The 26,091-nt window shown below is 37.9% G+C and overlaps 3 protein-coding genes and 1 long non-coding RNA gene across 4 annotated transcripts; 2 read left to right on the top strand and 2 right to left on the bottom strand.

Annotated features, from left to right (window-relative positions):
• Positions 1-1,465: 1,465 nt before the first annotated feature.
• Positions 1,466-2,615, top strand: LOC103405469 (uncharacterized). The gene is made up of 2 exons (XR_011578014.1): positions 1,466-1,752; positions 1,999-2,615. It is a non-coding gene; the product is annotated as an uncharacterized lncRNA (long non-coding RNA).
• Positions 2,616-2,820: 205 nt separating this feature from the next.
• LOC103405468 (uncharacterized) lies at positions 2,821-3,438 on the bottom strand. Its single transcript, XM_008344473.4, has one exon. The coding sequence runs from the start codon at positions 3,436-3,438 to the stop codon at positions 2,821-2,823; it is 618 nt and encodes a 205-aa protein (XP_008342695.1).
• A 7,837-nt stretch (positions 3,439-11,275) lies between these two features.
• Positions 11,276-12,447, top strand: LOC103426082 (large ribosomal subunit protein eL37x). The gene is made up of 4 exons (XM_008364167.4): positions 11,276-11,472; positions 11,578-11,713; positions 11,993-12,094; positions 12,204-12,447. Exons 1-4 carry the CDS (start codon positions 11,470-11,472, stop codon positions 12,248-12,250), a joined length of 288 nt encoding a protein of 95 aa, XP_008362389.1. The 5' UTR covers positions 11,276-11,469; the 3' UTR covers positions 12,251-12,447.
• A 1,652-nt stretch (positions 12,448-14,099) lies between these two features.
• Positions 14,100-22,853, bottom strand: LOC103405465 (uncharacterized). The gene is made up of 15 exons (XM_029097750.2): positions 22,194-22,853; positions 21,279-21,672; positions 21,014-21,191; positions 20,732-20,871; positions 19,481-20,657; positions 19,269-19,369; positions 18,984-19,128; positions 17,752-17,820; positions 17,610-17,655; positions 17,155-17,516; positions 16,952-17,031; positions 16,713-16,848; positions 14,778-14,961; positions 14,571-14,653; positions 14,100-14,461 (listed from the first exon to the last, which is right to left on the bottom strand). Exons 1-15 carry the CDS (start codon positions 22,300-22,302, stop codon positions 14,327-14,329), a joined length of 3,339 nt encoding a protein of 1,112 aa, XP_028953583.2. The 5' UTR covers positions 22,303-22,853; the 3' UTR covers positions 14,100-14,326.
• Between the last annotated feature and the right edge of the window lie 3,238 nt (positions 22,854-26,091).

Here is a 26,091-nt window from a genome sequence, read left to right as displayed (position 1 = left end):
CGAGAAAGCCACGTCTCGGGAAGAAACAATTTGCAGGTCTTGACAGTGCATCTAATTTATCCCAAAAGGGGAATAATAGGATAGCTAGGGAGAAAGGGAGGGAAGACCAAGCCACAAAGGGATATTCCCTTGAAATCTAGAAAAAAAACCATTCATCTACGTAAGGAGATGGAGAAGCCATTACATGGGGGATTTCAGAGTAACACAAACAAAGAAATGGAGAAAACACAGTAAGATAAAACCACCCAGGAAGAAGCCCATAGAGTTCCATTTAGTCCAGGAGCATACTCTAATCCTCAAGCATCACCATTCATACAGCTTTAGCAATTTCCACAGCCTTCTATCAAACATCTCAACCATTAGAAGCCTTGCTATCACCCTAGGAAAGCCCAAAACATGCAGCTAAGAATGCCATGCAAGCATGCCAACCTTCTCTCTTATGTAAACTGATAATCTTCTAGCTTCCACACCACGCTTCACTTGAGCAAGTCATTATCTTGATGTTTTATGCTATTTTCGAGCCGTTGATGTTACCGGGGTATTTCTTAAGACAAGCTATCTCTTTCGAGATATCCTATGACTTGTTGCACACGCGCCAAGGGAGACAAGAGGACGTTCTCAAAGTCCAAGTCCACATCGACCTAAAAGTCCCGCAACACTATCTATGTAGTTTTATCACTTTTAATAAGTGAGAGGTTGAAATTGCTTATGTATTATTAAAGTGAAGTGTAAGTGGTAAATAATTGAAAGTAACCTTTTGTTCATAAGTTTTGAGAAGAGACAAAATTTATATCAGTATTTTAATTGACAAAAATCTATGAGCCATGAATTTTCATGAGGATCATTTCCTGAAATGAGTTGACGGCTGGTTTCATCAACTTGAAATACATTGAAATATTGTCTACAACATGGTGCTTGCAAATTAAGTATTTGTGATTATAGAGTGCAAATGCTGAAGGAATTGCATCTTCATTTTCTATAGTTCAACATTTATCTTAACAGTGACAAGTTGTTTAAAGGCATAGTTGCAAATCTTATAGGACTCAGTGCTCACCTTTCCTAATTAACATGGGTACTATATTCTTTGATACTTAAGTAGGAGAATGTAAGCATGTGAGTGCCAATGAATATGATTTATTGATTTCTTGTCAATTAATTAACTTGGTCAACGAGTTAATTGGTGTTGAGGAAATTTTGGAGTCTCATGTTAATTAATATTTAGAGTCCTTATTCTGTGCAACTAATCAAGAGATATTATGTGGTTAGACAAGAAATCAATATCAATTAGAACTATAATGTTATCATAATATGATTTGACAAATCCCTACTAATCAGTAATAGCTTGGATTAATGGGAGTCTTATCATTATATATAGGTAGTCCCTACTTTCAAAGACTATACGTTCAATTCCAAGTAACCCCTATATAGGCAGTCCCTACTTTTTATAGACTATACGTTTCATTCGAGTAACCCGTATTATTGCTGGAACACTTCCGGTTGCTGAAAGTAGAAGACTCCCACTTCTACTTTCAACCTTAGCAACCACAGAGAAATGTATTAAATGTAGTTTACTGAGTTCATGAATTTCAGGCTGGTGGCCCCTTCTATCCTTTGTATACTGGAAAGAGAGACATCACCCTTTCTTTCTGTGACCTTGCAACTTATGAACTTCCTTCTCCAGAAGATAACTTACGGCAGACGCTTGCATCATTTGCATCCTTTGCATCAAGGGCATTTGATGAAATAGAAACTGTTAGCCTCTTCGTATTCATCGTTCTTGTGCTCTTCTGTACTGGTTATGACTGTTTCGTTGGCTCGGTTTTATGTTTTCATATATCTGCCTTAGCTAAATTTTCTTTGCTTTGTAAGACGTACGTCTGCTTAGGAAATGGTATTTTCTTGTCATAGTGTGGTCGTTTCCCTTCTTTGTTTTTGAAAGGAATAGCTGCATCTCTAAGTAAGAGATATCAAGTCTTTGTTTCATCTATCTGTCTTCAGGTGCTCACAGCATTGGAGTGATCCACTGCAAATTCTTTGAAAACCATCTCTACAACTTCAGTGGGTCTCGTAAGCCTGACCCATCTTTGGATGTTGAGTTCCTTCACCTCATGAGATCAAGATGCAACTACAGTCACTCAACACCTGCTTCCGCATAAAAACCTCCTGCTTACGGCTTTGTGTCATCACGAAGAGCACCATTTCGATTCCACAAAGACCTGCAGCGATCCTCATTCGAGGAGGCATGATTGGCAATGGACAATGAGTGACCTAGATCAGCTTTAGGCACCCTGTACTACCGGAATCTTATGCAAGGTAAAGGAATCCTCTATGCTGATCAGCAGCTGACGGTTAGGGAAAAAACTTGGAATTGGGTTAGAGCATGTGCTTTTGATGCCTACTTATTCCGTTGAGACTTTGCCATGGCAATGATGAAGCTCTTAGAGCTCCAAGTGTTGATAACACCAATGGGTCAGATCCGGCTCAATTGTTCAAAAGCGGTATGATAGGAGTTATGAAGCATGGATACTTGTTCAGGCTCTAGAAATTGTTCTGAATTATGTAAAAAGTTTGTTTAATTCCTGAAACTGATTAACTAAGTTGCATTCATATTGTTCTGCAGTAAATCTTATTAATGCAGGTTTTCTTTGATAAGAATTCATCAAACAAACAGTATTGATTCAGAAAAGTGATGGAAGGCTGAAAAAGTGAAAACCAAAACCGAATACACACAGTAATCGCACGCAAAGCGGAAATGGAAACATAATGTGGGAAAGAACAACATATCTATCTGCACAATGGAAAAACTCACAACATATTTGTCTACAACCTAATCGAGCCAAGTCTCTTTGATCCAAGTCTCCGCTTTGAATTGTTCACGCTGATAGATGCCGGTGGAATGGAGAAGTCTGCGTACATATCCAAGAAGAACTTGTCCACGATATCAAGGTAGGCCGGACTTTTGAGGCGGGAGTAGTAGTGAAGCGCCTCTTCTACATCCAACACTTGTTCCACATCACCTGAATCCACCATTTCAAATTCCTTCATCCTCCTTGCTAAAGTATAGCTTTCTGCATTTGCATTCTGCGAAGATGCCCTAGCGTCTCCTTTTCGTAGATGAGAACACCCAGTCTGCTTCTTCTGCTTTAACCCCCCTTCTTGTTTGATCTTCTTAGGACTACATTGATCTTCTTCCTTTGTTGGTTCTTTCGCCTCGCTATCTATCTTCGTCGCCTTACCTAGAGTGGACTCCCACTCCTCATAAAAGCCGGGATAGAAGTGATCTGTTTGCTGATATTTGAGGTCTCTCCCACAGTAGAAGGGATTGAAGGAAATGGCTTTGGGCAGTTTCTTGTACCCTCCAAAGAAGAAGGACTTGAGGTTTCCGAGAGTTTTTCGAAAGAATTTTTCGCTTCTGTCAATGGTTTTCTCTAGCACCATTTCTGGCTCTACTGGGGTACAGAAATGCTTGTTCCTCTCTTTTGCCTCACTCTCTCAAGTCTACAAAGAAAGACAACTCTCTAATCTCGGTTGCCCTCATTCTCTCTCTCTCTCTCTCTAAAAGACTAAAACTATTGACTAACTGAAGATATAAGATGAGAGATGAGAAGGTCTTGCTTTCTTAGAGATTGAAAAATTCAAGTTTGGCATTTTATTTGGTGATGGAAAAATAGGTTATTCAAAAGATAACAAAAAGTGGGATTTACCGGAATGGAGGTCTTGATTTTTGTTGGTTTTGACTCCCTGTTGTATAAAGTGCAGTGGCATTGATTAAGATGCAAAGCTAAAGCCTAAAGCCTAAAGTTAAACTGTTATTTAATTATTCTTTGTTTGTTGCACAAATTTAGGAGATTTCTTTTTTACCTACGTGGTCCTTGTTCATCATCACAGAGGTCTGTCCCACGCTCATAACATATATAGCATTGCTGCCAGAACACTTTTACATTTGATTAAGATGCATCTCCATCTTTGCCTTTGCCGACCCCTCTTAATGAGAAAATACTTTATTGTTATTGTGGTATATTTTTGCACAGAGTCTTTCTATATAGAGGAGTGTTAGAATCAGTCGTATGTGCACACATGCAACTCATGGCCATTCCTATTTCATGGTACACAAGTATGAAAGATTAAGATCAACTTATGCACAACTAATCCTAGCATTTCTCCTAGATCAAGAATCGATTAGTTCTGATTAGCAAATTAATCCGGGATTCGGTGCCCCTTAACAACCAATTAGCACCACAATTTGGAGTAATCCTTGTTCCAATTATATAAGCATGAGGTGGTGCATGGTCCCCTTTGCAAGTTGGTATCATGATGTGGTGATATGAAGATAGGATGGCATTTGGAATTATGCAGACTCAGGTCATTTTCTCACGGTTGCAATTCTTTATAACCAAAACCTTTCCACCCCCACACTTCAAAATCTGTTGCAGTTTGCAGAGGAAATAGTAAATGGTGTAGGCCTTCTTTAGAAGCTAAACGCACAAGTTGTGACTTTGGAATGACACAAAATCTGGCTGCCAAGTCCCAAAAGCATGCGATTGTATATGTTTAGTAGGGGTGTGCATCAAACCTACTGAACTGTCCAAACCAGTCAATTCAAACCGTTTTGGTTGGTTTGGTTAGATTTTGATTAAGAAAAAAGTTAAAAGAATTTAAAAACCGAACATAACTTATTTTATGTTGGTTTGGTTCGATTTTGATCCTTTTAAAACCGACTAAACTAAACCAAATCAACTATTTTTTAATTTTAATTATTTTACATATATCAACATATTACAAGTTATCTGGATGTCTAACCATACATATATTAGAAGTGTTAACATATTATAAGTTGTAATGACTATTAACAATTAGGAGATTTGTTTTGTATTTTAGGCTTATGTGAGATTGTAATAATAAAATTTGCTAACAAGGGATTTATTTTAATTGAAATTTAGTCCTAGTTCACAAAATGACATTTTATGTTCCAGAAGCTTAATATTTTAATGGAATTGGAATGTGTGAGATTTATAGAGGTTTAGAAAATTCAACTCTTGAAATATTGGAAATTTTTATATTGATGTGTGGGGAATAGGCTTAAAACAAACCGAACTAAACCAATTAACTATGATTTGGTTTGGTTCGGTTTCAATGGTAATATTGGTCGAAGTCAAACCAAATCGTTGAATGCTAATCCGTTTGATTATATTTTTGGTCCGAACCTAAATTAAACTAAACCACGCCGACCCTTTAGGGTTTATTCAGAGAGTATCGACCTTAGGATTTGGGAACAAAGTTAAGTACTCTTAACAAACAGCCATAATTTATTTTATCAAATATGTTTAGTGCCATATTTTAGATCCTTGCTGGGAGAAAGATTGTCACCGAAACTAGATCATTAGATATATCTATGCCATTTGAGTCGTCAAATGGTTTTGATTTCTATGACAACCAAATTAGATCATTAGAACGGTTTTGATTTCGGTTTCAAATCATTTGAAAACTAACTAAATGCTCTATGCCATTAATACAAGCCCAATTGAAAAAAAAATTCATTACCCTACTGAAAGGAATATATCAACTTCTATGTATGATTATTTATATGTGCTTGCTAGAAATCCAGAACCTAAACACAACTCTATATGATAAGGACCTGGGAAGGCAACAACTATATATGTTACTATTCAACAACAACAACAACAACAAAGCCTTTTCCCACTAAGTGGGGTCGGCTATATGAATCCTAGAACGCCATTGCGCTCGGTTTTGTGTCATGTCCTCCGTTAGATCCAAGTACTCTAAGTCTTTTCTTAGAGTCTCTTCCAAAGTTTTCCTAGGTCTTCCTCTACCCCTTCGGCCCTGAACCTCTGTCCCGTAGTCACATCTTCGAACCGGAGCGTCAGTCGGCCTTCTTTGCACATGTCCAAATCACCAGAGCCGATTTTCTCTCATCTTTCCTACAATTTCGGCTACTCCTACTGTACCTCGGATATCCTCATTCCCAATCTTATCATTTCTCGTGTACCCACACATCCCACGAAGCATCCTCATCTCCGCTACACCCATTTTGTGTACGTGTTGATGCTTCACCACCCAACATTCTCTGCCATACAACATCGCTGGCCTTATTGCCGTCCTATAAAATTTTCCTTTGAGCTTCAGTGGCCTACAACGGTCACACAACACGCCGGATGCACTCTTTCCATCCAGCTCGTATTCTATGGTTGAGATCTCCATCTAATTCTCCGTTCTCTTGCAAGATAGATCATAGGTAACGAAAACGGTCGCTTTTTGTGATCTTCGCTAGATTGCTCCGGTCATTAGTGTGGATAAGTATATAAATGGATAGAGATAGGAAAGCAAACACAAGATGTACGTGGTTCACCCAGATTGGCTACGTCTACGGAATAGAAAAGTTCTCATTAATTGTGAAGGGTTTACACAAGTACATAGGTTCAAGCTCTCCTTTAGTGAGTACGAGTGAATGATTTAGTACAAATGACATTAGGAAATATTGTGGGAGAATGATCTCGTAATCACGAAACTTCTAAGTATCGGAGTGTGGTGTCGTCTTGACTTGCCTTATCTGTCTCATAGGTAGATGTGGCATCTTCTCTGGAAGTACTCTTCCTCCATCCAGGGGTGGTATCTTTAACTGGTGGAGATGCACAAGGTAATGTATCAATTTCACTTGAAGCTTACTTGTAGTTTCAGGCTTGGTCAAGCGCGATACAAACCATGTAGTAGGAGTCCCCCAAGTCGCCGAGCTAGGGGGTCTGCTGAAAGAGGTGACAGACAAGGTAAGCAATCAGAGCTCCGACTGATTGTTCACCTTCTCCCCATCTTGCAGCAGCATGAAGGATAAAGAGAAGAAAAATGAGAAGAGATGATATGAGATACTTTTGCTTTTGAAGAAGTAACTTTCCACAGGCTTATTCTTGAACTGAGTTGGAGGGTTTTCTGGTTTCCTCCAGAGTATAAGGTCGACTGAAGAATTTGAGGGTCAAAACAAGTCCATCAAATCTAGAGTACGTTCCACCCTGCTGATATGGGATACTTTTGCTTTTGACAGAGTAATGGATGTATCGGCACGTGTGCTGTTACGCTTGTCTCCACATGCTTCCTTGTATCCTTCGCACTTGCCCTATCTGTTCCTCAAGCAGATGCGGAATCTTCCCTGGAAACATAAGATGTTGAAGATGAGTACTCGAGAGCAATGCCAGGTAAGTAATCAGGTAAGGGGTTCCAGGCAGTCAGTTCCTGGCTGGAAGCTTGATTCCAAGTGCTGACTGATTGCTCTCTTTCTCCTTGTCTTGCAGGTAAAAACAAGGCCAAAATAAAAAACAGGGAAAAAGCATGATATGGGATACTCTTGCTTTTAACCCTGATGATATGAGATATTCTTGCTCTAGTATAGCTTGTTTGCAGAGGTATTATCGGGGAGAAAGAAAGCTGAATATTTCGAAAGGCTTTGTTGGGAGTGCCCTCTCAGATATGATGAAGGGTTGAGCATTTTTGCAGGTCTGCCTGTCCGTTGGGGATGGAGGTCGACATATATAGGAGTCTCCCTAACAAGTAGTAATGCTATTCCTTTACCCTGCTTGGTCATAGCACGGTAGTGGGAGCTGCCAGTTTCACATGTTTTAACTCTGTCAGAGCACTTTGAAAAAGTGGTCTGTGGTATCTGGCTCTCGAGATTCGGAGAACGATGCCTCTTCGATTTTTGAGAAAGCAATCATGTTGGGGGTCTGACTCTCGAGATTCGGAGAGCAGTGTCTCTTCAATTTTTGAGGAAGTAATCATGTTGGGAGTCTGGCTCTCGAGATTCGGAGGGCGGTGCCTCTTCGATTTTGGAGCAAGCAATCTTGTTGGGAGTGTTGTCTCGAATGTGAGTAAAGGTTGGACATGTTTGCTAGTCTACCTTGCCACGAAGCACAAAGGTTGACACATAGGGACTTTCCAATTATCCAGCAATGGTACTGTTCCTTTACCCTCTCTTCGATTTTGAGAAAGTAGTCATGTTGGGAGTCTGGCTCTCGAGATTCGGAGGACGGTGCATCTTCTATTTTAGAGCAAGCAATCTTGTTGGGACTGTTTTCTCGAATGTGAGTAAAGGTTGGGCATGTTTGCTAGTCTACCTTGCCACGAAGCACAGAGGTTGACACACAGGGACTTTCCAATTATCCAGCAGTGGTATTGTTCCTTTACCCTTGTGGGTAATAATATGGTAGCTAGACCTTCAAAATTTATGTGTCTAAACTTTGTTAGTGCTGTTTCTTTGCTATTCTTTTACCTTTCTTGGTCAGAGCGATGTAGTGGGAGCTGCAAGCTTCACGTGCTCAACTTTGGCAGAGAACTTTGGCAAAGTGATCTGTGGTACCCATGAGTTATTGTTGCGTGAGGGAAGTGGGTGATTGAACAGTAAGATTCATGTGCTTTCTACTTCACCAGAAGTCTTCGACAGAATGCCCATAATTTTTGCAAAGCTGAGTGTGCGTGTGACAGATGCTGACAAGGCTAGAAAAGTAGGTGCCTCTTTGATTTCTGAGATCGGCCCTCGTGGTCTCTGAGCAGCCCAGCTTTTGAGAAAGCGAGCGCCTCTTCGATTGATTCGGAGAACGGTGCCTCACCGATTTTTGAGAAAGCAATCATGCTGGGGGTCTGGCTCTCGAGATTCGGGGAGCAGTGTCTCTTCGATTTTTGAGAAAGTAATCATGTTGGGAGAGTGGCTCTCGAGATTCGGAGGGCGATGCCTCTTCGATTTTGGAGCAAGCAATCTTGTTGGGAGTGTTTTCTCGAATGTGAGTAAAGGTTGGGCATGTTTGCTAGTCTACCTTGCCACGAAGCACAGAGGTTGACACACAGGGACTTTCCAATTATCCAGCAATGGTACTGTTCCTTTACCCTCTCTTCGATTTTTAAGAAAGTAGTCATGTTGGGAGTCTGGCTCTTTAGATTCGGAGGACGGTGCCTCTTCGATTTTGGAGCAAGCAATCTTATTGGGAGTGTTTTCTCGAATGTGAGTAAAGGTTGGGCATGTTTGCTAGTCTACCTTGCCACGAAGCACAGAGGTTGACATACATGGACTTTCCAATTATCCAGCAGTGGTACTGTTCCTTTACCCTTGTGGGTAATAATATGGTAGCTAGACCTTCAAAATTTATGGGTCTAAACTTTGTTAGTGCTGTTTCTTTGCTATTCTTTTACCCTTCTTGGTCAGAGCGATGTAGTGGGAGCTGCAAGCTTCACGTGCTCAACTTTGGCAGAGAACTTTGGCAAAGTTATCTGTGGTACCCATGAGCTATTGTTGCGTGTGGGAAGTGGGTGATTGAACAGTAAGATTCATGTGTTTTCTACTTCCCCAGAAGTCTTTGACAGAATGCCCATAATTTCAGCAAAGCTGAGTGTGCGTGTGACAGGTGCTGACAAGGCTGGAAAAGTAGGTGCCTCTTCGATTTCTGAGATCGGCCCTCGTGGTCTCTAGGGAGCCCAGCTTTTGAGAAAGCGAGCGCCTCTTCGATTTCTGAGATCGGCCTTCGTGGTCTTTGAGCAGCCCAACTTTTGAGAAAGCAAATGGCTCTTCGATTTCTGAGATCAACCCTCGTGATCTCTAAGCAGCCCAACTTTTGAGAAAGCAAACGCCTCTTCGATTTCTGAGCAGGCGCCTCTTTGATTTCTGAAGCTCCGTCGAGTGCAGATTTTTATAGGGGCTGGCATTAAGTTCCAAAGCACACTTGAATCTCCACCAGTAGAAGCTTCATTCTTGCACTTCTAAGATCTTGATTTGTCCGACCTCTTCTCTCTTCAACACCTTTGAAAATGTCTGGCCCCTCCGACCGTCGTTTTGACTTGAACCTTGTTGAAGAGGCAGCCCCGCCTTCTCCAGACAACATATGGCGCCCATCCTTCGTCTCCCCAACTGGTCCTCTTACCGTTGGGGATTCCGTGATGAAGAATGATATGACCGCTGCGGTGGTGGCCAGGAACCTTCTCACTCCCAAAGATAACAGACTACTTTCCAAACGGTCTGATGAGTTAGCTGTTAAGGATTCGCTGGCTCTCAGTGTTCAGTGTGCAGGTTCTGTGTCTAATATGGCACAACGCCTATTTGCTCGAACCCGCCAAGTTGAATCATTGGCGGCTGAAGTGATGAGTCTCAAACAGGAGATTAGAGGGCTCAAGCATGAGAATAAACAGTTGCACCGGCTCGCACATGACTATGCTACAAACATGAAGAGGAAGCTTGACCAGATGAAGGAAACTGATGGTCAGGTTTTACTTGATCATCAGAGATTTGTGGGTTTGTTCCAAAGGCATTTATTGCCTTCGTCTTCTGGGGTTGTACCGCGTAATGAAGCTCCAAATGATCAACCTCTAATGCCTCCTCCTTCTAGGGTTCTGTCCAGTACTGAGGCTCCAAATGATCCCCCTCCGGTGCCTTCTCTTTCTGGGGCTCTACCGACTGCTGAGACTTCTCCTAAGCAACCTTTGTGAAGGCTCCCTCTTGTGTGTTTATTTTGACTCATGTATATGTACATATTTGTAGCTTATCGGGGATATCAATAAATAAGCTTTCCTTCATTTCAACGTATTGTGTTAAATACACCAAAGCCTTCTTCGCTAAGTTCTTTGAATTTTCTTTTGTTGAAGCTTGTATGTTGAAGCTTTCTGAGTGGAGCATGTAGGTTGGGGTAGTGTTCCCTTAATTTCCTGAATGAGGAAAACTTCTTGGTTGGAGACTTGGAAAATCCAAGTCACTGAGTGGGATCGGCTATATGAATCTTAGAACGCCATTGTGCTCGATCCTGTGTCATGTCCTTCGTTAGATCCAAGTACTCTAAGTCTTTTCTTAGAGTCTCTTCCAAAGTTTTCCTAGGTCTTCCTCTACCCCTTCGGCCCTGAACCTCTGTCCCATAGTCGCATCTTCTAATATGTTACTATTAATGCATCAAAATGGTGTTACTTAAATTAGACAATTCAATTAATCTGGAAATTAATATTTAACTGTTGCAAATTTACCCCAAAAGAGATTAGACACTTTGAAATAACATGATTACTTGTAATTTTTTGTTAATTTTTATGGTACGCTTCGGTTCTGGTTCGGTTCCAAATGTTCAAAACCGGAACCAAATTGTTTATTTTTTTAGACTGCAGTTTAGTTTTGAAACCAAAAATGTTTCAAAATCATGAAAACCAAATCATTCAATGCGATCCGGTTTGATCCATCTTTCGATTCCAATTTTCGTTTTCAAGCGCGCACCCCTAATTTTGGTTGTACAATGGAAGGCAAAGCCCAAAATAGCCGAAACAACACAAACGGGCCTCAGGCTAGAGGCACACAGCGGCCCAGGCTGAGCAGGCCATCGGCTACCCTAAAACCCTCGTCATCTTTCACACCACATATAAAGCCTCCTCATTCCGCCGCTCACTTCTTTAGCCTGAAGACCTCCATCTCACCAGCTAGGGTTTCTCTCTCTGCGCACAGCCATGGTATCTCTCTCTCACTGTCTCTGTGTATACCAATTTACTCCGTTATGGCAGATCTCGTAGTGAGCTGATTGCGTTTGTTTATCTTTGTCCGTAATTCGAAAACAGGGGAAGGGAACAGGGAGTTTCGGTAAGAGGAGGAACAAGACCCACACCCTCTGCGTCAGGTGTGGCCGTCGCAGCTTCCATCTTCAGAAGAGTAGGTGCTCTGCTTGTGCCTTTCCTGCTGCCCGCAAGAGGAAGTGTATGCATTCTCACCACTCTCTCTCTCTCTCTATACGTATACGTTATATATATATATATATATATATATATATATATATATATGTATGTATGGATCTCTGTTGGTCTTCCTATGAATCTGGGTCGATGATTTGAAGTTATATTTTGCGTTTTTGGTAAGATATATGATTACCCAGAAAATGAATTATTGATTTCAATGGTCAGTTCAGCAGACAGGTGTATTTTTAGTATTATTTGTTTTAGGGTTTAATTGTTATAGTTTTGGTATGTTTTAAAATAGACAACTGGAGTGAAAAGGCAATCCGAAGGAAGACGACTGGAACTGGAAGGATGAGGTATCTTCGCAATGTGCCTCGCAGATTCAAGAGCGGCTTCAGAGAAGGTATTAATCAGATCATTTTGTGGGATTTTTAGGTTGTTGCTTTTTTAGTTCTTTGGTTTGAGTTTTGTGCTTATATCGATTTTTGTATTGGGTATTTTGTTTTGAACAGGTACCGAAGCTGCACCAAGGAAGAAGGGAGCAGCCGCAACTGCTTAAGCCTTCCCAGTGCTCATTTTGATTGCGATTTGGGGTACTCAACTATAGCTTTAGAAAGCGATTATGACTCTGGACAAGTTCTGTATGAATGCTGTTATTGTTTTTGATGGATGTTATAACTTTTATTGCTTTAGTTTTGATCTTTCTTTTCGCGTTGGACAAGAATGGATGAGACTAATGTCACTTGCCTTTCATAATTGTCTAATGTTTTGAAGATGTGCGATGTCTTTTTGCTTGTTGCGTTTTGGTGCTTTTTGGTATACGTTTGAGCGATATTGCGCTTAGGGTTAGGATCTGAGAACAGTTTTGTATGATTGTGTAATCTAACTGCATTTTCAATATTTGGTTTGGCTGTTACTGAGCGTATGAGTAATTCAATTGCGTGTCTGAATGCTGGTCATTTGTTTCCAGTCGTCTAGTGAGCCTGAAATGCTATTGAGATTGGGAAATTGTGTTGACAGGATAATAGTTTGATGTAATAGTCGATAGGAATTGAATATGATTCAGATGGAGTGTCATGTAGGTTTTGCGCCCATCTTTTTCCATATGTAGTTTATCTAGTGTTTCTACTAGAATTCCATCGAAGGTTTTTAGTTAGTCTCAACCGCCGTCTTGAACTGTAAACACACACCCCCCCCCCCCCCCCCCCCCTCTTTCATTACTCTTATCTGCTTTCAGGATGCGGATGCTCATGGTTAATCGGCATGTCCTTGCATTTGCTAGAAGATCAACATCCTAAACCAATAGGTTGTTTGGGGACTGTAGTGTGATTTGTCTTTCAAGTTGTATGAGAATTCGTATAAGTGCTTTTGAGTTTTGTTTGATATTCTAGGATTTGTTTGGATGTTCTTTTAAAATAGCTGAAAGTGTTTTTAAAGAAAATGTTTTTGGGTTTTAAAAGCACTTAAAAGTGCTTTTTGCAAGAAACACTAGTTATGAGCTTTTTGGGTTCTAAAAGCACTTAAAGTGCTTTTAGGATTCACTTGTATCTTTATTAAATATTGGTTATAAAAATATTTTCACCAAAAATGTTCTTAGTCATTTTAAAAGCACATCCAAATGAGCTTCTAGTTTTTGTAAAATCTGAGAAAAATGTTGTTCTGACAAGTATTAGTCTGGCCATTGGTAAACCACATTTTCTCCAACATGTAAATGATGAAGTATCTTAATTGCTACCTTTGGGCCTGTGGAAATGATTAAGCATCTTTTTATCAATTTTATATGTTCGTTGAAAATTGACAAATTAACTCATTATTCGAATTTTGAAAAATTAGTGCATTGTTTTTATATTGCAACATCGAGTAAACAGTCTCGTTAAAATTGCAAAATACAAGAACCGAAGTGGTGCTTCGCCCTTGTTAGTGGTTAATCGTCGATTTAATCGTAAATAAATTTCATTTGAGAAAATTGTAAAAATGGTTCCTTAACTTAATTGAAGTAATAATTCCTCAACTAAAATCCATGACAATTGGCCTCTTAACTCATCAAAATGTGTAGTTGTGGTCATTTTTGTCTACTTCATTAGAATTCCGTTAGAATGAGTCATGTTAAAAGAATCATTACTACAATTGTGTTGAAATTGAGGGACCATTGCTCCATTTGGATTAAAGTTGAGGGATTATTTCTCTAATTTGGTTAAACTTGAGTGACCATTACTACATTTCTCATTTTATTTTCCATATTTCAGCCTCACATGTGTTGCCCGTGACTCATTTTGACGAAAATTCTAACAAAAAAGATGAAAATGATCATAACTGAGTTAAGGAACCAATAGTCACAAATTTTTAGTTGATGAACCATTACTTCAATTGGATTAAAGTCGAGGGACATGAATAGAGCAAATGAGTAGTTTCTCTGAATAAGGTGTGTTGTATATATGCACTAATCTCAAGCTTTACATTGAGTTTCCTCAAGTTTCTAACTCAAAAGCTACTTTACAAAATTCAGGTAAAGAATGACTTGATACCCTTGACGCCAATACAAATGAATATCGGTTACAAAAAAGGCAAAGCAGGCAACACAATCATGTTCCTGTGTATCATCCTCAGAAAATTTACCTTCTAATATTAGGACCGACTATTGTGCCCTAAACTCGCCAAATCGATATTTTTCTTCATGCAACTGCTTAAAAACATAATCCATCTCCGGAAATGTCGACAGAAGCAGCAGCTCCAGAAGGTCAAAACCCAGTTGCTTCAAACAAACAGATGACTATGCAAGGAAAAAGAAGTGTTAAAACTGTCTAAAAGAATCCAAACATGACAGGAACGGTTGGAAAGAACACGCCAGCGTTGTTAGCTTTGTTTAAAACAATAATTACCTGGAGAAAGTAATAGAGATCCTTGGCACATTTGTCATATTCCTTACTACCAACAAGTCCGACAATAGCGGCAGGTGCATGATCTACATTTATAACCAGAAAATTATAGTACGCCACCCGCATTTCCTTTATGAGACACGAGAGGTAATATACTGAGGGCAAGTGCAGAAAATAACTAGGGGGTGGGTTTTCAGAACAAAACAATACCAATCATTAGTTCATATACAAACTTTGCGCGTCGATCTGCCTCCTGTTGCTGCCGCTCGTCAAGTCTAGGTGATGAAATTGCAGAAGGCTTCTGACCCTGAGGTGAATTTTGCGATAAGTTGGTAGGTGGTGGTGGTTTTCGCTTTGGATGCTTGGTTATAAATATTCCATCAGGCCACAGTATCTGTTAAAATCAAGTTAACAGTGAATTAACACCAGTATCGAAGTCCTCCATATTAAAAATTATCGTCATAACGAGAACTAACTGAAGCTGCAAACATTTTCAAAAACTCAGGGCAAAGAGTAAGCAATAGAAGAAAAGAAGAGATCTGACTTGCTGCGATCTCATACATCGCACCATGGTTTCTTGGAACCAGTCCAGGACAGAAGGTAGAGAAACTACAGCCTTGCACCAAAGGTGTCTTGGACTCACAAGAACTTTTAATGTCTTCTACTGTTTACTACTATAAAGTGCACAAGGTACCCTTTTTATAGGGCTCATACATATTTGCAACATCGAAAGACACAAACTAAGAGTTGAAAGATTCTAAAAGTAAAAACTTGACGTGGAACAGGTGACAGAAAAAGATCCAAAGACAATGAGCATAAGGCTCCTAGACTAATAATACAAGGTTAAATTGCATTACTATAGTTTCCGTCCACCAAGCAAAAATTGCATTAACTACACGAAAACTATAGAGACTCAATCATGTGGTGCTTGATACCTAGATGGGGTTACTTATATTCTCTGGACTTGGCTCCCGCATCAGTTAGGTTGTTTCATTTTTTCCCTTGCTACTCTTGAGAGTAGGGACAATTTAGATTACCACTAGTACTAAGCCTTAAAGAGAACGCAATAAAGATGTATTAGCCTTTAACCTATAGAGAAAGGAACTCTAAAGTACATCAACCCAAATCCTGAAGATGCATGAAGAAATATCGCACATGGTAATATTCTGGTTTTGGGATTTTATTTTCGGTTAGAGACAAAGAAAAATAAAAAATAATAAAAATAATAATAAAAGATGATAATGTGAGGAAGGGATTAGGAAAAATGGATATGGATCATTCTACAAAATCATAAGCAAAACCATTTGATGTATTCAGCTTTAGTTTCATGTATTTTCCCTCATTTCTTCTTCACAACTCTCATACCTCACCTCCCTCTTTTGTCCCACCATATATTTTGCCCTCTATCTCTTTAACTTAAAAATAACTAAAAACTGAAAACACAAAGTTATCATATGGGCTCTTATTGAATCATAAATAATTAAAAATCAGCTTGTTACAGGTCCTTTTAGTAACACTTTTAAATTTAAAAAAAAAACATAGAAGAAAAAGGAAAAACAAAGACGAGGTGAGTGAGGAAGATAGGTGTAAATACATATACAGTGTGGTTTGTAAAATAAAACTCAAAATAGTTTTAAATAAGTTTCCACTTTTAGTTTTATGTACTATGCTTGTTTTCTTATTCATCTCTCTCACCTCACCTCTCCTCTTTATTTGTCCCTTCAATATCTTTCCCCTCTCTTTCTTTAACTGAATATAAAAAGCAAGAATGTTATTGATAGAACCCTCGAGATTCCATGTGAGCCTACATCATAAGTTAGCATCGTATATTCAGCAAATCTTATCTCACTCCTAAAGCGACAAATTATGCAATGTTGGCCATGCAACAAATGCTGTCACCAGTTGCTTTGCATTTGAACTATGTAGGTCCTAAGAAAAAAATTTTAACGGTCACCATGAGAATAACTGCAAACTGAATAAAGTCATAATATGCAAAAATATTGTAAACCTTCCAAAGCACCAAATTTCAAAGACTCAATCTATCAAACATACATGATGAAGAAATTAGAGTGAATTTAATAGAACTCTGATGTGAGCTTTCGATACTCATTGGACACCTAGGAAGCAAATGGCGTCAAAAAGTACCTGCTCAACACGCTTGATCCCAGAAGCAACCACCAATCCCTTGCGCAGAAGCTGTATTTTCTCTATTAACCAGTCATCGAAGGCATCACCCATCCCTAGCTGTAGTATTTGTTTGGCCACCCAAAAAGCTTTCCGCCTATCATTTCATAAGATAGAAATGATATTACCACCTCAACTTGTCCAATTAATATCATAATACGACAAGAGGGCATGATTCTGAAACCATATACACAAAATACCTGATCCATCCACCATCTTGGAGCTGAAAAATGACATCTACCAAATCTAATATGGGAGCACTTAAATTTGGAGGTACCCACTACATCCAAAAAGACATCTTATCATGATTCAGTAGAATTATTCTAAAAGTACAGCTACAAATGGGTTTCACAATATATAGCAAAGGAAAACATAATAAAACAAATAGCGCTTAAAGTTTTACCTCTGTAGGAAGTGTAGGGTCTCTATCAGCATCAAGAAACAATTCAGATTCTTGTTCCTCTCTTCCTTTTATGGTCTTACCCAAGTTTGTGACAGAAGATAAATCTTTTTTTGCTCTAGCACCTGAATCAGTGCCAGAATTAAAGAGTGACTTTCCAAATTCTTTACCAGGACTTTTTACCTGAGAATCAGAAACTTTTGTGTTCACTCTTAACTCATCTGCCACAGCGTTGTTCTTCAGTTGTAAAGCAGAACCCTTGACTCCAGTACCCTGTTCCCTCTTCAAGGAATACAGATCAGTCACTGGCCCACCAAAATTTGAAACCTTTTTGCTTTTTCCAGATGGCTTATCATCTAGGTCAACTAGAAGATTCCCAAATGAATAAGGAATATCAGAGTGAGAAAGAATAAGGAAACAAGACTAATGAATTCAAATTATGCATGTAACTGATTTACCTGACAGTGTTTCGATTATAGAAAAGGAATTTGTAAATAGATAAGTCTGCATTTGAAAGATAAAACAGGGTAAGCTTTTCTCGTAAATTTTCAAAGATCAACTGCCTCCCCTGTTATTAAAATCAGTAAGAGATTACTGAACCTGGGAGTCAACACTTAGAAAGTCCCAAACTTCAATGGATCCTGAAACTCTTGGAAGCTGCATAAGTTTCTGAAAACAACAGATGAGAGTTTATGAGCAATTAAAAGCTTAAGGCATGAATATTTTTATCCAGAGCAAAAATTGTTAAATAGAGTGGAATTATTCCACATAATTTAGTTGCCTTAAACTCTCATATTTAACGGTCATGTTTAAAGCTCCAAGCCAGATTGAACATTTTGATTCCATCCGCAATCAGTCTTAAAATTCCAATTTACCATCACAAAATGAAACTCAAAATCTGAAATTCCAAACACCCTCAATCTGAGTAATTCAAAACATTCTTCATGTGTAACATGTTCTATATGTCCTAATTTCATGTGCATGTTTTAACAACTTTTATACACCCAATCATCCCTGATTTTAATTACTGAGAAGTGTAGGGACTCTTTCTATCTTGTCCAATTCTCAATTTCTATCTTGTCCAATTCTCAATTTCTCAACTTTGTGCCTGCCTGTGTTTGAGTTTGTATTCTTCTAATGGCTTTTTTTTTTCAGTAATTAGGATGAATTAATGTTTTGACTACATTACCAGTCCTTTCTCTCACTATCTTGCATAAATTACGTCACTTTCTCTAGTCTACAATTATGAGTTGTATTTTTTGTTATAATTGAGTTGTTTTTTTTCCATTTTGTAATAATTTTGTTTTAGTACTGTTGAGAATTGTTTAATGTCTTTGCCAAAGTGGTTTCCACTTATAACAATTCCACGAATTTTCCATAGAGTTTTCATACATTCCAACACTCCCAGAAAACAAAAAAAATATCACGATCCTAAAGAATTTTCCAAAATTCTGGAAATGGAATGTTAACTTTGAAATTGGAATTTAAATGTCTTTTGAAATTCCAAAACTTCTGGGAATTATATTTTCCCCAAAAGCTTCTATGTTGATCCTACCATCCAGAACCCAAATTAATGTTCCAATCACTAAATACTCATGTATATGTGCATGTTCTCAATCCACTCAACGTACAGCTGAATGAGTTTTAATCAGCCAAAGGTGACCTAGAAGTTCGGGGCCAAGCACCAAAAGAACATTGACAACAAAATAGGAATATAGAGGGACCAGAGAGAATCTTAATTAGTGTTGGGTTGGATATCCAAATTTTAATTTACATTCAAATAACTTATGAAAAACAATAATGAGCAAGAAGAGTGGGATTGAGTTGTTAACCTTTACATACTGGTCAAGTGCTTTACATCGTTCTTGAATGACAGCTAAATCCAAACCAGTTGACAGAAAATGCTTTGGTGGCAAGTGTAGGTTGTACTCGGGAAACTCTTTTAGACGCCGATGTAGCTCCTCAAAATGACGAAACCTGTAGGGAGAAACACAATAATGATGAGTTACGAAAGCAAAGGTACAAGGGAGAAGTATACATCATCTTCTTCTAACATTATAAAAACTACATTTAGAATTGAAGGATGAAAGAAAAAAATTAGAGAAAAATCGTAGCACCTTCTTTTGATTGACCAACTATTATTATTTACATCCGTAACAGCTATGGAGTAAACAGCAAATGTTTTTGAGTCACTCTTCACAATATTTGCACCCAATACCTGCAACCAAAAACGAGTTCAGTTTTTTTTTTTTTTTTTTTATCTATCAACGTATCAGAACAACATTCAGCCTGCAGACCGAAGCCAAAGTATTAAGATTTAAGTAAGTACCTCACAATTCAACTTGAAAAAAGAATCCACTACTGTAGAATTTTTCAGGGAATTAAAATTCAGGCTATGACTATCCGCAAAAGGTAAAGTTGCAGATGAAGAAGTGGCTGCCCCACTGTTAATTCTACCCAAACCTTCAATGTCAGAATCATCGCTAGAGTCAATATTTGCATCTCGATTTGGAGAATTAAGTATGTCCTGTCCATCTCCAGACAAGAAGCTTGTTCTCTCTACCTCTTGCCAAACCGGCACTTTCTTGTTGCTTGGTCTAGATCTTTTGTGGAAAGACTGGGTTTTAGACAATCTGTTAAGGTGAAGATTCCCTTTAACAGTCCGTTTCCTGATATGGCGTCCAGAATTTTCAAGTGGGTGATGAATGTGAGACATTGCCATATTTCTATTACTTCTACCATCCCAAACTTTAGTTCCAGGAGAATCAAGACCTGTAACACTGTCTGTTTCTTCGCCTTCCGAAGTATAAGAAGTACTGCTTCCTGTATCAAACTCATCCAACCGCATGTGGTCGTCTTCATCATCATCCTGATATGAAAAACCTCGATAGCGATTCGGTATGTTTTGATCTCCAGGGCGGAAATTGTTTTGACAAGTGCCTCTGTCAGAATAATTGAACTTCGAAACATTTTCCTTATCTTTGGGCCTAGATTTTTCCATAAAATGATCTACCGTAACTGACTTCCCACCAGAAGAATGCTCAATTATTTCACCTTCCTTCTTTCTGAAATTTCTCCCTTTTGCCCACATGTTTTCAAAATTTTCAGGAGCAAGGGCTTCAGTCTTTCTGCGAGACATCAGATCTAACATATCTCCCCATTCTCCTCCCGATTGGTTATGTTCTGTAACTCTTTCATTGCTAGTGAGGGAGTTCATTCGCAATGTGCTCCACGAACGGGAAGATTGAGTATCAACCGAGAGCAATGGATCTTTTGATCCATTTACATTTGCTGTTGCAGGTGTCTCCACAGCAGTTTTGGACTGGCCATTTTTGAGTTGCACAAGTTCAACACCAGTAACAGAAGGATCTAAGAACCTAGAAAAGTGATTAGATGATATTTTTGAGGGCCCCTCTTGTTTGGATTGAGATGCCTCTTGTTCCACAGTAACACCTTTAGCCTCGGTCATTTTAATGACCAACAATTCAATTCTTTCATTAATAAACCTGTCACCAAAAAGTTGAAGAGTTAACAACAGCAGTTTGTATATAAAAATAACTCAAACGAAACCAATGAATACCTGGGACTAGCCAAGTTTAATACAGGTCGCATTACTGCACAAGCAAGTAGTTCTCTGACAATATAACGGAATAGAGCGCATTGCAGATCTTCAGGCCTGAGCGAGAAAGAGATAAGGCCATCCATCAGATGCTGCAAAACCTGCAGATGAATAGTAAAGAAAACATGGTCATCACAATTGAGAAAGCAGATTATAAATGACCATACCTCAGTCCTTCAGGTCAAATTTACAGATTGACAAAGCAAAGTATCAGAGAGAAAGAGGAAAAAAGAAAAAAAAAACCTTGTGCTCAGCTTCTGCAGAAAATAAAGCAGGGTGCAATTTGTTTTCAGCAGCCAAGACGAGTCTTATTTCCATATCTCGTTTTTCAACTGTAAGGAATCCCGAATGTTGCTTTTGAACCTTTGCTTGAGCTACGCGGAAAAGCTCCAAGTGAGAGCATATGAGATTAATAAGATCCCTGCACCATCATATAAACATTAGATCTTCAGTAACCATTTAGTTAGTCTTATATAGCACCCTGTTGTACATGGTTAATAAAAAGAACCTTGTGAGAAGATCAATTAGATTTATATTCCTCATGCGTGCTGAAAGTTCCCCAAGAACACCATTCACAATGCACGCCAGTTCTTCTGGACCTTGTCTATCCGGTGTTAGTTGAGAATACCATAGATCGGTCACAAACTCAGAAACTAGATGCCGGGTGAAGTGATCAATAGCTTCTTCGACAACAGGAGAATTAACTTTCCTTCTCCACTCAGACTTTTGACTAGTTTTAGGCCACTGAATAGGTTTGTTTTGAGAAGTAGTATTTGCCGAGGGAGGCTTGCTGTTGTATGCTGCAGCTTTTCTTCGCATGTCATAATCTAGTGACAAATAACGAACGATGACAATCAACGAGGCAGCAGCAGGCAAGTTCACCCAGACAGAGGAGCTCGTCACTGAAATTAAAATAACAATAAGCCACACCTCGAGTAATCAAAATGCTGGCTTCTAACACAAGTAATCAAAATTTCAAAGCATGCCCTTAAACAGTCGGACAATATGAAGCTGAAGCATGCAATCTACAACTATAATGAACCAGAACCCAAGATAGATTTCCGGTACCGATAATGTAAACTCCAACCGAAAACTGGATAATCATTAAATGGGTAATACTGGGAGATGAATAGGATTAACTAATTAGCTCAAGAAATGGCATACACAAGGAAAAGGCGACCACTTTCTTATTCGAATTGAAGTATTTTTTTACTCAAAACATTTCCCACAAAATTAAAAAGGAGGAGCAAGAAATTAGATTCCTTGCAATGCACATTCACACGGTAATCATCACACCGACAGCTATTCAACAATACAAATCAATCCAAATTTGATCAGAAATTAAATTAAATCAAAAGCCAAATACCAAAATTTGAAATTTCCAAACAAAAGAAAAAAGTAACCCCAAAGAAGAAGAGCTTACAGGACATAAGATACGACAAGCCAACGACGCAAATGGCGAGAAAGACAATCCGCTTCTTGGCTTCCTCAACGAGGTCCCGGACGGCCACCTGCTGCCTCTGCGTGCTCATTTCCAACCAAACCCAGAATACCCAAAACCAATCCGGCGATTAACCAATCCTAGTCCCGCGGATCACACCGAAAATCGTCTCCAACGCCCAGAACGAATCGAATCGAGCGAAATGCATAGCGACGACGCCGTGTTTGATGAGTGAGGAATTGTTGTCTGCTTAGTTGCAAGGAAAACGAGAGGATTGGCGTAAGGCGGTGCTTGGGTTCAACGCAAGGACCGTTAGGTATGGATGTTCGCCTTTGCTTCTGCCGCTTCTGCTTGCGTGGGGCTTTTTTTTATCTCGTGTTTGTGTCACTTTCTGCTGTTTGGTTTGATGTATATCGGAGTCTGAGAGAAGAAGATGTGTTTGGATTTCTGGGTTTTGGAAATTCAACTACCACGACACGCCACTGTTGTCAATTTCCGATTTCTTGACGGGTTCAAAACATAAATGGAAATTGCTTTTTTCTTTTTGGCTAACAATTTATTTATTTTTTTAAGAAAAAGAGAAGCAATAAGAAAATGAAATTCCTATAAGTCTACAACTAGTTCATTAGATGAGAATAATGCAGATGTCAATTGTTGTTAAATTTTATGTGTTCTTTACCTAAAGTATTTGCAGTTGAGGACAAACCGTAGGGGACAATTTTAATTTGATTTTAACTCTCCAAATAAACACAAATGGGACGCACATGTATAAGAGAGTTTATTAGCAAAACGATTTGTTTTGTGTGTCCAAATAACATCAATTCTTAGTCAGAATTTGGGTTTTAAACTCGTGACGAGAATTAGTACTAAGAAGAAATGAGAATATCAAAAGGAACAATATTAGACCAAGAACTATTTTCGATCCCTTAAATTAGATATTCGAAGTTTGTTGAAGATAAAAGTGAACAAAGCTAATCGGTGAAATGGGAATAAATTTAGAAGAATAATTTTTTTAATATAACTTTTTACTATTCTAAGTTACATTAAGAGAGTGCTTGAACCTTAGATTTAAAAAAAAAAAAAACCACATCCATCAATTGTTTTGGAGCGCAAGTAGATTAAACGGAGGGGTGAAGTTAGAAAGTTAGTTCACGGGGTCACAACAGATGCAAGACTCTATTTTCGTTGCATTTCAACAATGGTGCGCGTAGCACCAAAAACAAATTTTAATTTTTTTTTGGTGAGGCATTTCGTTGAGCATTTAGGCATTGTGTTTTTAGCATACATCCCCGCCCTTTACTACTCTTTTATTTGTGTCTATAAGTCAAATATGTATAGAGCCGAGAGTTTCAATTTATAACACGATTGAGAGGAGGAAGAGTTAAAGAGCCTTTTATTATGTTAACTGAAAATGATTTTCCAAAAACAGTGGCGTGAGTTGCCATAACCAACTATGAAATCTGCTTCTCGGTGATCTTGGACGAGGATCGAGTGATAGAATTACATTGAAGAAATGTTGATGTTGTTCAGGTTTTGGTGGTAATTTTGTCAAATGACTTACACATATTGAGAGGGGGCACATGCCCCTCCCTTCATTTGATTCACCACTAGCTAGACGAATTTAGAGTGTATTAAGAATGAATATCATTATTCAGAAGAAAAAAAAAAATACGAACATTTGTGTTTCATATCAATTAGCTATTAGTGTAGTGACATTTGTGTTTTTAATGATAAAAGAGATATAAGCAAAGAGAATATTATATTATTTAATAGTACCATGGCAACTCATATAACAACAACAATAAAGTCTTTTGCCCCTAAGTAGGATCAGCTGTATAAATCCTAGGTAGCGAAAGCGGTCGCTCTTTGGTACTTCCTGATCTTCAATCCTCACCCCTAACTCGTTTGAGCCTTCATTCGCAGTGAACTTGCACTTCATATACTTTGTCTTTGTCATCTACGGAAAACATACACCAAGGAATATCATTTTGAATATGTTTGTTAACTCATCCATCACTAATGCAAAAAGATAAGGACTTAAAATGAGCCTTGATGTAACCCTACAGTTATGGGGAAGCTTTCGGTTTGTCCTTCATAAGTTTTTACGACGGTCCTTGCTCTATTATACATATCATTTAAGGCTTGGATATATGTTGCTCGTACTCCTTTCTTCTCTAACATTAAGTTTGGCTAAAGAAATTTAACATTATGTTTGGATGAGAAAAATAAACTTGGAATTTGGTTAAAAGTCAGAATTTATGAGACATGCACCAATTCCCTTTTTTGGATTCATAAACATAGAAATTTAGAATTTCCGCGTGGAAAAAAAAAACTTGGAATTTGGGATCTCCAATTCCCAAGTTTAAATTTCATATAAAGAGATGTCATTTCCTAATTTCTATGATAGAGAGTTTAAAAATAACAAATTTTGTATTCAATTTCATTGTTCTTTTAGGTTAACCAAACAAGAAACTCACAAATTCTAGAAAATAAAATCGCGTCATTTCAATTTCCGTCATTTTAAAATTCATTAGCAATCTTAAATTTCTTCTTCCAAACATATTGTAAGATTACTAAGGAATTTTAAAATGACAGAAATTGAAATAACGAGATTTTGTTTTTTAGAATTTGTAAATTTTCTAGTTTGGTTAACTTAAAAAGAACAATGAAATTGGATACATAATTTGTTATTTTTAAACTCTCAATCACAAAAATTGGGAAATGACACCTATTTACCTGGAATTTAAATTTGGAAATTTGAGGTCCTAAATTTCAAGTTTATTTTCAATGCGGAAATTCTAAATTTCTATGTTTATGAATCCAAACAAGAGAATTGATGTATGTTAATTAATAAATTCTTACTTTTATTCAAATTTCAAATTTATTTTCCTCATCCAAATATAGTATAAAATTTTCCAAAGAATAAAACCATGACAACTAATCAACAATAATAATACAACTTACAAGCAAATTAGTCCAAGTTTTGTTTGTATTAATTAAATGTATTTTTCTGACCAAACTTCACGGGCTAATACCCTTCCGCTCAATCCGACAATCCCTAATCATTTTTGTCTGCTTCTTAATCTCTTATTCAATTCTAATGAGGATTAAGCAGTTGTTGTTTATATAGGCACTCTATTTATAATATTTTTATTTGGAACAGGTCTTTACTCATTATTATTAGAAATGCTTTTCCTTTTTATTGTACTCAAAGCAGTTGTAAATACTTTTATTTGGAGCAAGTCTTATTATTAGAAATGCCCTTCTTTTTTATTGTACTCGAAGCAATTGTACTCGAGATTTTCTCTTTAAATAATTTTATTTTTTTGTATAAAAAATCAGAAAAATGTCGATTATTTACCATAACAAATAGAATGATAAAATACATTTAGTTATATTGAGATTTATAATTTATAAACTTCCATATAGGAGATAAAAATAAAAAACCTTTTTGGTGTTATTTAAAAATAGTGGTTCAAATGTCCATTCGAAATAAATTTCCAATTTGCAGCAAATTAAACACGAAGTCTTTGCACATTTGTCATCTTTACTTTTCAAAGTATATGTCACTATCTGTCCATAACGTACAGATGAGGTGGATAATTTGACTATAGTGAGTAATTCCCATGCATAATTTGCATATCTATCTATAAACAATTTTTTTTGTGGGTCCTACTATCAAGGTTTGGATTTTTTACTATTTAATTTTAAGTAAACTCGAATTTAGTTTATTAAAACTCTCAAAAGAAAAAAAAATGATTCTAGTTAAATTTTCTCTATTTTGCCATCTTTGTTAAGAGGTTTTAGGTCCGATTTTCGTCAAATGCAATTTCAATCACATTATTTTTAGTTCATTGTGAAGCTTTAGCCACTTCCCCGT

The sequence above is a fragment of the Malus domestica genome, chromosome 17 (genome assembly GCF_042453785.1).
Source record: "Malus domestica chromosome 17, GDT2T_hap1".
Lineage (NCBI taxonomy): Eukaryota > Viridiplantae > Streptophyta > Magnoliopsida > Rosales > Rosaceae > Malus > Malus domestica.
The sequence above is the reverse complement of the archived record's forward strand: the minus strand, read 5'-3'. Positions and strand labels throughout refer to the sequence as shown.